Below are 13,012 nucleotides of genomic sequence, written 5' to 3'. Positions count from 1 at the left end.
AGCGCTTCACGTGTTGAAGCAAAAGGGGCTTATTTGCATTGGGCTGAGGCCGGGTGACGAAGTGACGCATTTTCTGAGAATATCAGTAAATAACACGGCCGCTGTTATTTGTTTGCGAGTGTTTTCGGGGGTGAAGATTTTCCGGTGCAGAGCCCGGCGCCCACGAACACTCAGACTGAAACTTGTGCTACGGTTTCATACTCGAGGCACCTTTTTTTCTGGGTGTTGATCCGGGCTCAAGGGTTGATTTAGTGGGGAATGAGTGCGGAGAAACTGGTGTTGGGATGGGTGCACCTCAAGGGGCTGCTTGACTTCGACTTTTGCGTTTGGGACATTGCTTTCTCTCCTGTTCTTCTTCCTCCTGGTGTCCCACGAGTGCTGGTGGCATCGTCCCCTCCGCTCCAGCACCAAAAGCCACTTTTCCTCCCCAATTACCTACATGAGTCACATAATCAGAATAATCTCCCAGCGACTGCCTGCAGCGGCTTTGCTCTCCGCTGTGATTCTTTTGGGCCTGAAGCATCTCCAAACCCAGAAATCTCCGTTGATTTTGCCGAGTCCTTGGGGCACTAAGGAGCATTAACGGCCCTCAGAAGCCCCACCTGGGACCCCCTGACCCCTGCCCACGGCCCAAGGGCTCTATTTAAGCTCGCTCCTGGGCTATGGTCCTTTCACGAGCTGTTTTGGAGGAGCATCTGTTCGTGGCTGAGGACTCCACCGAGCCATCCCTTCATGATTCGTTCCTCCAGTGCCGTTGGTAAGAGGATTTTTACCCCCTGGGAAAACTCATTTTTGGTGCTGCCCTCTCCTGGGATGGAGAAAATATGGGTGAGCCAAGGGAGAGACTGAGAAAAGGGCGGCGCATCCCTTGCCGAGTCTAGGCGACGCTGAACTTGATCTTCAATAGCAACAAGCCATCGAGAAGGCGACCGTGGGGCACCCCGGTGGGCCCGTCTCCCTCGACATCAAACCTAAACCTTGAGGCGAATCTCACCGAAAACTTGACTTGACTTTGTGGGTGACCTGGCTCAGCTCCTAAAGGTGGGTTTGGTGCTTTTTCTTTTCTTTTTTTTTTTTTTTACGATTAAAGCCTTGCCTTACAGCTGTCCACGCAGTGAACTGGGTGGGTGTGGGACAGGTTAAAGATGACGATGCTCCTCGCCAAAAGAGCCCGACAGGGACGGTTACGGCGTGTGGTCTCAAGAGGGAGCCGGAGGCTCTGTTTTGGGAGGCGGGAGGGGGAGAAAGAAAAATGAGTAATCGAAGGTTTTCTGTGGGATTCTGCTTCATTGCTTCGAGGCCCAGGTACGGGGCTGGGGACGATGACAGTTACCCGTCAGGCGCAAACCACCCTGCCTCGGTTTTCTCCTGGTTTTTCCGTACTGCCTGGTTTTGCTCCTGCCTGTTCTTGCTCCCTTCTCCCACCGTTTCGGGGTTAAATCCAAACACGGGCCGGGGGAAGGGGAGCTTTTCCCTGCAGATCTGGCTCTCGGGGGATCGGCCAGGTGAGGGAACTCCTTGGGCTGAAAACTAGGTCTGTTGGGAAAGGAATTGCTGGTTTTCAGCCTGGGTTGGTGCCGGAGCGTGCGGAGGTGGAGGGGGCAGGATGGCGATGGCCAAAGCTACCGAGGGGTTGGTTCAAATGCTAAAGAGGTTCAAAGACCCCCCCCCGCCCCTTGGTGCAGACAAGACTTTCCCAGAGGGATGTTAGGACTAAATGATGCTCTTCCCAACAGGGAGCGAGGGGATGGGATGGCTCTTGGCTGGGGCATCCAGCCCCTTTTGTGCTGGAAATGGGATCCCTGGGGTGCTGGCGTCTACCAGTGCCTGGAGAAATGCCACGCTAATTACTTGGGAATTGATCCTCATTTGCAATGCGGAAGGTGGGAGCGGTTTAACGCCCCAAGCCGGAGGGAGGATTTGGCGGGGGGTGGGGGTGGGGGGGAGGTGGCTGCAAAATTCCCCAGGGCCTGGGAAATTTCCAGGAGTTTGGATGGGGTTCCTGCCTCCCTCTTCTGCTTTCCCCCCACACCTTGGGCAACGTTTGCCGCGCTGACGCTGGCCCCGCGCCAGCCGGCAGCATCGATTTGCCACCAAGAGGAGGGCAAGACCCTCTCCCCATCCTGCGACCCACCTCCCGCTCCATGTGGGTGCCCCTCAGCCCCCGCTTCTGCCTTCGTTCCTCCTCCTTCACCCTCCCTGCGATACGCGGCCTCCTCCCCCAGCCTTCTTCAGCCTCACCTTTTCCATGGATGCTCTTCCCCATCTTTTCCATGCCAACCCTGCTCTTCAAACCCTCTTTGCTCCCATGCTCAGCCCCCTTCCAGGATGTGGAGGAGCTTGGTAGGGCTCCCGATCCCCATCCTTCCTCCCTGCCGGGCTGTGGGTACCAGGAAACCCATATGGACCGCGGGCACCAGCCGTTTTGGGAATGGGGACCACCCCAGGGGATGCAACCGGGAGGACTTTGGCCACCATCCCGTCTCTCCCTTCCCACCCAGGCTCAGCTCTGGCTCTGCCCACCCTGGGGGTGGCAGGAAGGGGAAACGCCTTTCTCTTGCTGGGAGGAAAATGAAAGCGGCCGCCGCCGACTCGCAGCTTGTACCGGAGGTCCCATGGCCGCACCGAGCCCCACCGCAGAGCTCCCCAGCGAAGCCTCCTGCCCCATCTGCCTGGAGTATTTCCGAGACCCCGTCTCCATCCACTGCGGTCACAATTTCTGCCGAGCGTGCATCACCCGCTGCTGGGAGTGGTCCACGGCCAGTTTCTCCTGCCCACAGTGCCGGGAGACGGCACCGGAGAGGAACCTCCGGCCCAGCCGAGAGCTGGCGCGGGTGCTGGAAGTAGCCAAGCGGTTGAGTTTGCAGGCGGCCAGAGGGGAGATGGTGGAGGAGGAAGGATGCGAGAGGCACCGGGAGCCTCTGAAAGTCTTCTGCAAAGACGACGGAGCCTTCATCTGCGTGATCTGCCGGGAGTCCCGCGCCCACCGGTCTCACACGATGCTTCCCGTGCGGGATGCTGTCCAGGAATACAAGGTAAAAGGGGCTTTTTTTTTCCCATTTTCCATCTAGGCATCCGCCAGGAGCCAGACCAGCACCATCGGGGCTTGATGTTCCCCTCGCAGCACGTTCCCATCAGGCTGTGAAACATCTCGCCGCCCGCCCAGGGCTGTAGGCTGGGGGCCAAAACATTGTCCCCCCTCCCGTAGTTTGCCTCCGCTCTTCCCCCATGGCCCCACCGGCCCGTTTCAAAATGACGGTGTAGACCACGCATCGGTGCTTCTGCTGTCTCAGTTCTCAGCTAAGAACCTGCGGGGTGAGGTTTTCATGCCCTCTTCCCCGCTGAAAAATTCAAGCTTTTGTCCAGCTCTGATTCTTACCGGACATCATCTGATGCCAAGATGCTCTCTAAACCGTCAGGAACATCGGTCAATAAAAAAGGAGATATTTTCTTGCTGCGTCAGTGAGTTAAATCAGCTCAGAGGAAGGATCCAGTGCGGGCAAAGACTGGTGCAGAAGGCTTTTTCTGCCATGTGTCACTTATTTCCATGCCCAGGTCTTGAGCTCAGGATCCTTCTGGGCCAAGAAGGACATGAGGAGAAGCTCTGGAGTTGACCACAGCGCAATCCCCTCCATCGGTCCCTGCAGTATTTTTTTTTTTTTTAGGCTGATTTCATCTCTAGAGACATGGGGTCTTTATTTTTTTTTTTTTCTTCCCTCAGGGACAAATCCAGGCTCATCTGCAAGCCCTGAAGGAAGACAGAGACAAACTCCTGGGGTTTCGAGAGGCTGAAATGAGGAGAAGCTGGGAGTATTTGGTAAAAGTTTCTATGGGGAAGGATATAAAACTTGCATATATAAAGGGTACGGGATACTCGAGACACTGACGCTTCCTAGGAGTGCGGTCACTGGCACGCGTGGGACTTGGCTGCATCCTTCTCCATCCTCCTCTTTCCTTCCTGTGTCCCCTCCTCGCAGGAGAAGACCGAAGCCGAGCGGCAGAGGGTTTTCTCTAAATTTGAAGGGTTGCGCCTCTTCCTGGAGGACCATGCCCGTCATCTGCTGGCTCAGCTGGGGGACCTGGAGAGGGACATCGAGAAAACGCAGGAAGAAAACATCACCAGCCTGACGAAGGAGATCTCTCGCCTGGACACCTTCGTCCAGGAGATGGAGGACAAGTGCCAGCAACCAGCGAGGAAATTCCTGGAGGTGAGAGGGAAGGGAATGGAGCCAGGTCATCACTGCCGTGGTCCAGGCTATTTTCTGGCTCTGGGTATTGCCCCCGTGGTGCAGCCAAGCCCAGGCTGTGCTCTGCTCCAAAGCCACCTCCACCCTGTTGAGGTTTCAGTAGATGCTTTGCTGCCAAGACGCCTTCACTGAGCTTCCTCTTCCCTCTCTTCCCTCCAGGACATCAGAGGCACCTTGAGCAGGTATGGGGCTTCCTGAGCTTCTCCTCTCCCCCCAGGCTGGGAAAAGGGAGGGTTGGACCTTGTGTTTGGCCTCACCCGGAGACCAAATATTTGGCTCTGTGAACAGTGGCTCTGAGCAAAGGTGTCTCCACTCATCGTTGAGTGTCCAGCAGCAGCAGTGTCCCGCACCAGCTCCTCTGAGCTATAGGTGCACACGCACATGAAAGACTTCTTGGTGTCTGAGAAGATGCGTCCTCACCTCTCCTTTCTGTTCCCCCCTTCTCCAGGTTTGAAAAGGAAAACTTCCAGCAGCCCCAGTTGCTTCTCCCAGAGCTGGAAAAGAAAATCGGTCACTTTAGGGAGAAAAATAGTGCTCTAGAGGAGACTCTGAGGAGCTTCCAAGGTATTGAGGGTGAGCTGGGGTGGGGAGATGGAGCGATACCTGTACGAGCATAAGCTATATTTTTTTACTTAGAGGCTAAATCATATTTTATTGGGACGGTATCTGCGATCGCAGTGTGGCAGAACCTCTCTGTTTACACGTTCACACCTGCGTGTTACATCAGATCATGTCTCTTCTCCCCTTTTCAGACATCCTGATGTTCGAGCTGCCTGAAAAGAGTAAGTCCAGACCTCCTGGAGGCGAGGGAGCGGGCAGGACCGAGGGAAGGCTGGGCCCGACACGGGGCTGGGCCATGAGTTTGGAGGGTCAACTGGGGAAGACGCGGCCAACGAATGGGAGGTGGGGGGCAAAAACACCATGAGGAGTGAGGGGATCTTCGCCGTAAGATGTATTCCTTTCTTTCAATGGAGCTTCTAAGCTGCGTGAAGACAGGCTCTGCCCGTCACATCACCATGTTCAGGGAATAAATGCCCTGTTTGGCTTTTTTTTGGCACAAAAAAAAAAAAGGGGGGGGGTAGTGGTCTACTCATCTGCCCTGGGGCTTGTTCTGTTGCTCTGTTGGGAATCTTCTTCTGATGCTTGCCTGGGTCCTGCGGGATGGGGGAAGCCACCAATGTCTGCCCCCGCAGCAAGGGCAAGAGCATCCCAAGCCGCAGGATGGACGGATGGTGCCGCGGGACTCCCCTGCTCACCTGGGGCCGTGGGAAACGGTTTGGTCTCTACTCTCTGCCCCCTTGCAGTGCAGGTGACCCTGGATCCGTCCACGGCTCACCCCCAGCTCATCGTCTCGGAGGACGGGAGGAGCGTGAGGTGGGAAGATGTCCAGCAGGACCCATCTGCGGAGGGGTTCGGCACCGATCCCTGCGTGCTGGGCTGCGAGGGCATCACCTCGGGGAGATGCTGCTGGGAGGTGGAGGTGACACCCAAAGGCTCCTGGGCCGTGGGGGTGGCCAGGGAGTCCCTGAAGAGGAGGGAAGAGACCGCTGGGAGCCCCGAGATGGAGCTCTGGTCTATGGGTCTCTGTGAGGATCAGTTTTGGGCTCTCACCTCCCTTGAACGTATCCCGCTGTACCAGATCCAGGTCCCCAGAAGGGTCCGGGTGGCCCTGGACTATGAGAAGGGTCACGTGGCATTTTTTGATGCTGATAAGAGGGCCCTGATATTCACTTTCCCAGCAGCTTCATTTAAAGGGGAGAGGGTTCATCCTTGGTTCCTGGTGTGGAGCGAGGGGTCCCGGATCACACTGTGTCCCTGAAGCTCTCCCTTCTCACCCAAACACAAGGTTTATGTCCCCGAGATCCCTATTTCCAGCACTCTGGAGGAATCCTGTCTATTCAAGTTGGCCTTTCTGGGCTCTCTTTCCACCCTCAGCGCTGCCAAAAGGTTGAGCACTTCCGTGGGTCAGCGTCCCACACCGTCGCCCCCAAACTGGGGCGTTGGGCTGACAAATGGAGCCACGTCTGCCCACAGCATCCTGCACCAGCTCGACCCACCTCAGGGTTTTAGATGAAGTAAAAAAAAGATTTACGCGCTGTGACGTTCTTCTCTGCCTGGTTCTTGTCGCTGCTTCTGGATCTTGGGTTCAAGGGGGGAAAGCTGGAGTTTTGGTTAACTAAATCCCAGCCCTGGTCTTGGCACGAAGCTGGGGAGTTTCGCACGAGTGTGAGTTGGTCCACAAGCCACAGGGCCACCCTTGGAAGCCACGTGCCACGCTGCTCTCCCGGCGGCCCAAACCACGGAGAAAGACACAGAGGAGAAAGTCATGGGGGTTTTTTTTATTATTATTAACGTTCTGCATCGTGGAGGTTTCAAATACCACTTTTTGGAGAAGAGAAGAAAACTGTTGAGGCTCAGGAGTTTTGCCACGTGGGAATTTTCTGTCAGCAACGATTACCGCAGTTTAAAAAAACAAAAAAGGTAGATTTTTTGGATCCCTTGGTTTGGAGGTGACTCTAAGGTGGGCACATCTATACTTTATCAGGCAAACCTTGGGGGAAAATTTGCTTTCCCTTCGCTGTCACGCTGGATTTTTTCCCTTTTTCCCACCAATTTCCATGCCCTGGGGTCCTCTCTCTTTGCCTCTTTTTTTTTTTTTGGGCTTATTTCTTCTTTCTGCGCATCAACCCCCCCAGTTCCATGGGGAAGAAGGAAACACCAAAGTCTAGTCCCCGTTTCTTGTTGTCCCGGGGGGACGTGGTTGTCCCCCGAGGGTGTCAAAAGTGTGGGGGGGGACACCCTATCCTCCGTGTCTCAGGGACACAGCCTGAGCTGGGACCTCGCCCCCACCACCCAGAGCCACGGACGGACCCTCTCCCCGGTGAAGGAGGCGCGAGAAAAAATGAACATGAGCCCCCCCTCATCGGCGTCGAAAAATGCCACCGTCCCTCCGGCGTAGTCCAGGTGGACGCTGACCCTCCGGGGCACCCAACGGAGGGGTAGGAGGGTCACCTTGCGGCTGGTGAGCGCCCGGATTTGTCCCCCCCACTTTTCCACCCCCCAGATCCCTCCTTGGGGGCAGAGGCTGAGGTGCCCCTTCCGACGGATGGACTCGCGGGCCACCCCCACCGCCCAGTCCCCCCCGTCCCCCACCTCCACCTCCCAGCAATGCCGGCCGGCCGTGAAGCCCTGGCACGCCAGCACGAAGGGCCAGTAGTCGAATCGCTTGGGGTTATCGGGCAGGTCCCGTCGTCGTTCCCCGCGTCTCACGCTCTTGAGGTCCTCGGAGAGGACGAGGTCGGGGTGAGCCGTGTCGGGGTCCAAGGTCACGGTGGCTGCGGGGTGGGGGGACAGGGGCGTCAGAAGCAAGGCTTGGGCATCCCGAGGACGCGAGGGGGCTCGGAGGGGGGCCCAGGCTGGCACCCAAGGGGCAAAAGCATCCCCAAGAAGGGGAAGGGTGCTGTACACGAAGCAGAAAAGCTGGTTTTAATCCCCCCCTCCACCCCCAGAATTAAAAAAAAAAAAAAAAAAGCAAAAAACAAAAGGAAAAGGTGCACGGTAATGGCAACAGGTTCACGGAGAAAAACCCTGCAGGCTTCAGGCTACGTCGGGCCAAAAATAAGCGCTGAGGGGAGGGAAAAAAAATAAATTAAGGAGAGCGACATGTGGGATGTAAAACCAGCAACGTCTCGAGCAGGTTGTCTCCTACAGCGACCGCAGGACACGACCAGACGGGTTTGTCTGAGCGTGTGGGGGGGGTTTATATAAAAAAAAAAAAAGGGGGGGGGGGGAGGGGGCTAAAAGCTGAAGACAAAGCGATGAGTTGGATCCATTTCCGTATTTGTTCCAGGGAAATGGTTGGGTTTCAAGGGCTCTGCCCCGGGGCGGGTTTTCCTCCAGCGTTGTGTGGAGGCTCCAGCTGCAGGGCTGAGGAAACTCGTTGGGTTGCCTTGATTTTTCCTTCGGTGTCTATTTTTGGCCACTTGGGGCTGGGTGCACCTTCGTCTACCAGGTACGGCTGCTCTTAATGTTCTCACGCTTGGCAGGAGCCAGTTTTGGGAAAGGGTAGGCTGGAAGGGGGAGCCGAGCCAGCGAGCAGCCCCTCCGTCACCCACGAGCATCCTTCAGAAACCAGGGCAAAACGGGTGTAATTAAGAAAGTGATAAATGAGGCATTAAATGGGCATCAAATCGTCATTTCTTCTGACGAGGAAAAGCCCTTTGGGCACCTTCTCCCCCACCTCCGGGTTCCTCTTCGCAGTATTTCTGTTCCCAAGACGAGTCCAGAGTGAACTAAAGGCAGCCCAGAATGTGGCTAAACCCCCAAAATGTGGCTAATCCCCCAAAATATGGCTAATCTATTTTTTTTTTTTAATCCCCCTCGAGCCCTCCTCAGTACCTTGTAGCTTCTTCAGAGTTTCCTTCAGGGTACTGCTCCTCCATGAGAAGTGACAGACTCTTTCTTCTGGCTCCGGAGAAACGTCCGCTGGCAGCTGGAAAGTCACTTTCCCACACCTGGGGGTGGGGGGGGTGGGGGGGGAAATATCCAAAACAACCCACACATTTTGGAGCGATTGTCATCGTTTCAGGAAATCTGACACCACCAGAAATGAGGTGATGGTGTTGCTAGAACGTTAATTATTTTAATCTCCTCCCCCCCCCCAGCCCCAGCAACCCAAACCTCAAGGAAAGCAAAGGCCAAATTTCCCCGTTGGATTAATCTTTTTTTAAAATTGTATTTTTTCTGTAGACCAGGAGGAAGTTCCAGCTCAAGATGACTGGGCTAGAGGAAAGAGCCAACGCTTTGTAATGAAATTAAAGCCAGGCTTTGCCACCCGGAGGTCGTTTTGGGGTTAAAGCTCCTTTGATCAGCACGCCCCCAGAAGCGGGCAAGAGAGGAATCCCTTGGGAAGGGCAGGGACACGCGCGTCACAGCCATCCCCCAAAAATACCCCTCCGGACTCTCGCAATTTCCCCGAATCACAGGTGTATCCAGCAGCCACCGATGAGTTTTCTCCTCCGTGGTCATCACCCTTGGTAAAACTTCAGAAGAAGCCACGAGAGGCCACGTACCTGCTGATGGTGCCTTTCACATCCTTGGGAAAGAAGAGGGAAAGAGAAAAGGAAGGTCAGCGCGACCTTTTCTCCTTCAATCACAGCAATGCTGAATTGTTGAGGTGGGGATGGACCTCTTGGGTCTCTGCTGATGTCCAGGCAAGGTCTGAACACACGCGGGGATGGAGATGCCCCTGTCTAGAGGGACCCGGAACCAGGGAGGCACCACGCTCACAAGGAGAATCTAGAAAATCCCCAAATCTAGAAAATTTTTTGTCTTGCTGCAAGTTGCCTCTCATCCTTTTGCTGGACACCTCTCAGATGATGGCTCTGTCTGCTCCACAACCCCGTTAGACCGTCACGGACTACCGGGGCGGCCAGCAGCACTAATAGACACTAATGGCCCTGATTAGCCCCAGCTGAGATCCCACCCACCCCCTGCCCACATCCCAGGGGTCTACTTAAGCTCAGTAATTAGTCCTTTTGCAAGGTGCCTTGGAGGAACGTGGCCATGGGCCCTGCTGATCCACTCCACAGGCGGCATTCCCAGTCTGCCTTCAACCCACAGACCCACCTGATGCTCTGGGCTGCTCCCCTCTCTCAGGTGCCACAAAGGTGGGGTGAAAGCTGGTGATGCTCTTGCTCCCCACGTTATCGTCCTTCCCCATCCCACAGGGAACCACCAGCCCTCACCGTTCCCCGCCACAGATGGTGATTTGATCCCTTATTTTGGTGGGTTTTTTCCTATCTTTTCAGGCTGTAAATCTCCCCCTCTTCCTCCCCTTGGGGTTTTCCGACCTACGGAGGGAATAGGAGCAAACTGGAACTAGGAAAACCCAACTAACTAAGCCAGTAGCTACCTGGTGGGGAGGACCCTCCCTACAACTTTCCCTTGAGAAGCTGTAAACTGGATGAATTCACTCACCGATTGCTGACTCTTCTCTTCTCTCCCTTGCGTCGGGGCGCCCGGCTGGGAAATCTCCTCTGAGAGTCGGGTGGCATTTTTCGCCTGCCTCTTCTCAATCTCATTTTTCAGGTCTTCCAGCTGTGACAGCAAGAAGAGCTCGAGTCCTCCTGGGTCCGGCAGCGCGCCTGAAATCTGAGCACGGTCTGCCAGGTCTCCGCGTCTGCCCTCCCCGCTTAAGATGCAAACGAAGGAGCCGTGGGACGGGAAATACCACGAGGAGTTCATGGAAAGGCGCTTCCCACAGGAGATCACCCATGAACCCAGATCCCTACTAATTTTTCCTGAATTTCTGGAAAAATATGTGTTGGGGTGGGCGGGGGCGGGGGGAAATAAAAAATCAAACTTGATGTGAAAAAGCTATGCAGGTTTGGGAGAAAAGATGCTGATAAAAGCCGCGAACGCGCTTGCTTGAACTTGAGCAGAATGTCACGCTATTCCTGCACTCGCCGGCGCAGCAGTGGCACAAAGCAACCAAAAAGGATTTAAAGAAATGACCCTAAAGTTGGCGTCCTACTGCCCAAGGACTTGAGAGGTCAGGGAGGTTGACACCTACCAGATCCTCCAGTTTTCTGCACTCCAGGGTAGCTGTCCTTCCTTGGAGACCTTCTCTCTCTTCCTTCAGAAAACTTAATATCCGCCGGAATTTCTTCCGAAGCGAACTAAAAAAACCTGTTGTTTTTATCCCTTTGATGGGGCTGGATCTTTCTCTTCCTGTTCCTTCCCAGTCCCGGGCAAAACGGCGGCACGGATGCGTTGATCCTGCGAGTCAGCTTCTCGCGCCATGTCTCCTGGGCAGGAGGTGGTGACACCCTTGGCCTGATGCGCTGGGAGCATCGTGTTTCTCCCTTGTTGATCTTCCAGCTTTTTATCCTGAGGAGCTGTTGAGGGCTGTCACCTCGCTGCTTTTCTCCTTCTCTTTTCAGGGCTGGGCACTAGGCAAAGCCATCAACCCTCCCACGACAGCGCTGGAGGTAAAAGGTGTTCAGGCTACCAGGAGGACGAGGAGCTCTTGAGGTTTGGTGGGACCATGGATGGGGAAAGCATAAGAATCACAGAATGGTTTAGGTTGGAAGGGACCTTAAAGGTCGTCTAGTTTCAACCCCCCTGCCAAGGGCAGGGACACCTCCCACCACCAGACCAGGTCACTCCAAGCCCCGTCCAACCTGGCCTTGAACCCCTGCAGGGATGGGGCATCCACAGCTTCTCTGGGCAACCTGGGCCAGGGGCTCACCACCTTCAGAGTGAAAAATCCTAAGAAAACAAGGAGGGAAATGCGCAACCAGAACCTTGTAGGTGCTGGAAGAGGGGCTGCGACTCAATGCGCAGAAAGGGGGACAAGTTGGGGTCCTTGGGACCCCTGCCACGAATGCGCTGCCCATCACTACGTGCTCTCCAAGAAGCACCGTCCTCGCTCTGGGCTCACGGGGAAATGTTTCCAAGTAATTTAAAACCGGCTGCTCCTTTGTTAAGCTCCACGGCTAAACACATATGTCTCTCTTCATGGCTGGGAGCTTGAGAGACGTGGTCGCTGTGACCCGGCGGAAGGGCTGCCGACCGAGATAACTCTCCCAGCCACGACCACCTGGCCAGGTTGGGAGACGCAAGTCTCATTTCCAAGCAAACTATTCCCATCAGGAAAAGCCGCCGGGGAGCGGCTGGAAGCAAACGCCCTGCAACCGCTTCCCAGGGAAGCGTGGCCCGGGGTGAGACGTCTGGGAAGGAATCTGTCCTGCCAGACGCGGGTGGTGGGTGCAACCAAGGCAATGTTGTCATCTAATGAGGCCACTCCGTCTGCGCTGGGCTGCTTTGCTCCTCGGCGGAGGAGAGCAGCTCTGCACCGTCGGCAGAACCTCGGGCAAAGCTCCTTTCATCTCAAAATTAGGTGTCTATGGTTGGGCAAACGAGTCGCGCCCTAAAAGCGCATCTACAGAGCCTGGAAAACCAGCTGGGGTGGAGACATCTGCATTGCAGATCTCTAGAGCGAAGGGACGCCCTGGAAGAGAGCTGGAGCCGGGTGGAGATCAGAGATGTGGAGGGAACCTGTGGCCCTGAAGGAGTCAGAAAAACATCCATCGCTACCGCCAAGGAAAGCACCAAAGCTTACCGGGATTCGGTGTTTCGTGTCTTGTGTTTTTCAGCCTCTGAGAGGAGCGTGGTGGGACCGTGGTGGCTTGGGGACCTCCAGCAACCCACAAGCTTGTCTTTGCAGAAGAGCTCAAGAGCTTTTCCCCCGATTCACTCAGGTTTTCTTCCGTGGTCCTTCCTGCACCGACAGCCTGTCCATTCCTATTGCCCTCCGCCTTTCCCAGCTGGGCTTGGATCGGTGTCAGGACACGGACCCAACCCACAAGGAGACACATAGGACCATACTCCTCCCTGTCGGAGACATGGCAAAGGGGACGACGTGGGAGAAAGAGGAAAAATATTCAAGTCCTTTTTTCGCTCAAAAGTCTTTCCCAGTAGCCCTGATTGCCCTTTTTTTTTTTTTATTTTTTTAATAGACCCTCGTGTTTGAGCTCCTGCCGTGACTTTTGGGCTGGCTTTGCAGAAAGCGGGTGTCTACCCTGTGTTTTTCCCACGCGATGGGTCCAAGTGACAGCAGTGCACCAGACTGAGGAGTATGGACGGCGGGGAGATGCCACGACACGACAAACAGCACCCAAACACCGGCCGTAACTTCGGAGGGAGCAAGATGGGGCTTCGTCACGGGGGGGCCCACTCATATCTTGCCCGTTATTCTGAGC

At 55.4% G+C, this 13,012-nt stretch overlaps 2 protein-coding genes across 2 annotated transcripts; one reads left to right on the top strand and one right to left on the bottom strand.

The window, feature by feature from the left end:
- Positions 1–156: 156 nt before the first annotated feature.
- LOC141735155 (zinc finger protein RFP-like) lies at positions 157–6,347 on the top strand. Its single transcript, XM_074567717.1, has 8 exons — positions 157–1,041; positions 2,502–3,035; positions 3,722–3,817; positions 3,978–4,208; positions 4,407–4,429; positions 4,696–4,811; positions 5,000–5,029; positions 5,552–6,347. The coding sequence occupies exons 2-8, from the start codon at positions 2,616–2,618 to the stop codon at positions 6,064–6,066; spliced, it is 1,431 nt and encodes a 476-aa protein (XP_074423818.1). The 5' UTR covers positions 157–1,041; positions 2,502–2,615; the 3' UTR covers positions 6,067–6,347.
- A 186-nt stretch (positions 6,348–6,533) lies between these two features.
- Positions 6,534–10,838, bottom strand: LOC141735181 (E3 ubiquitin-protein ligase TRIM39-like). The gene is made up of 5 exons (XM_074567771.1): positions 10,822–10,838; positions 10,227–10,557; positions 9,320–9,342; positions 8,646–8,761; positions 6,534–7,582 (listed from the first exon to the last, which is right to left on the bottom strand). The coding sequence occupies exons 2-5, from the start codon at positions 10,491–10,493 to the stop codon at positions 7,062–7,064; spliced, it is 927 nt and encodes a 308-aa protein (XP_074423872.1). The 5' UTR covers positions 10,494–10,557; positions 10,822–10,838; the 3' UTR covers positions 6,534–7,061.
- Between the last annotated feature and the right edge of the window lie 2,174 nt (positions 10,839–13,012).

The sequence above is a fragment of the Larus michahellis genome, chromosome 29, assembly GCF_964199755.1.
Source record: "Larus michahellis chromosome 29, bLarMic1.1, whole genome shotgun sequence".
Taxonomy (NCBI): domain Eukaryota; kingdom Metazoa; phylum Chordata; class Aves; order Charadriiformes; family Laridae; genus Larus; species Larus michahellis.
The sequence above is the reverse complement of the archived record's forward strand: the minus strand, read 5'-3'. Positions and strand labels throughout refer to the sequence as shown.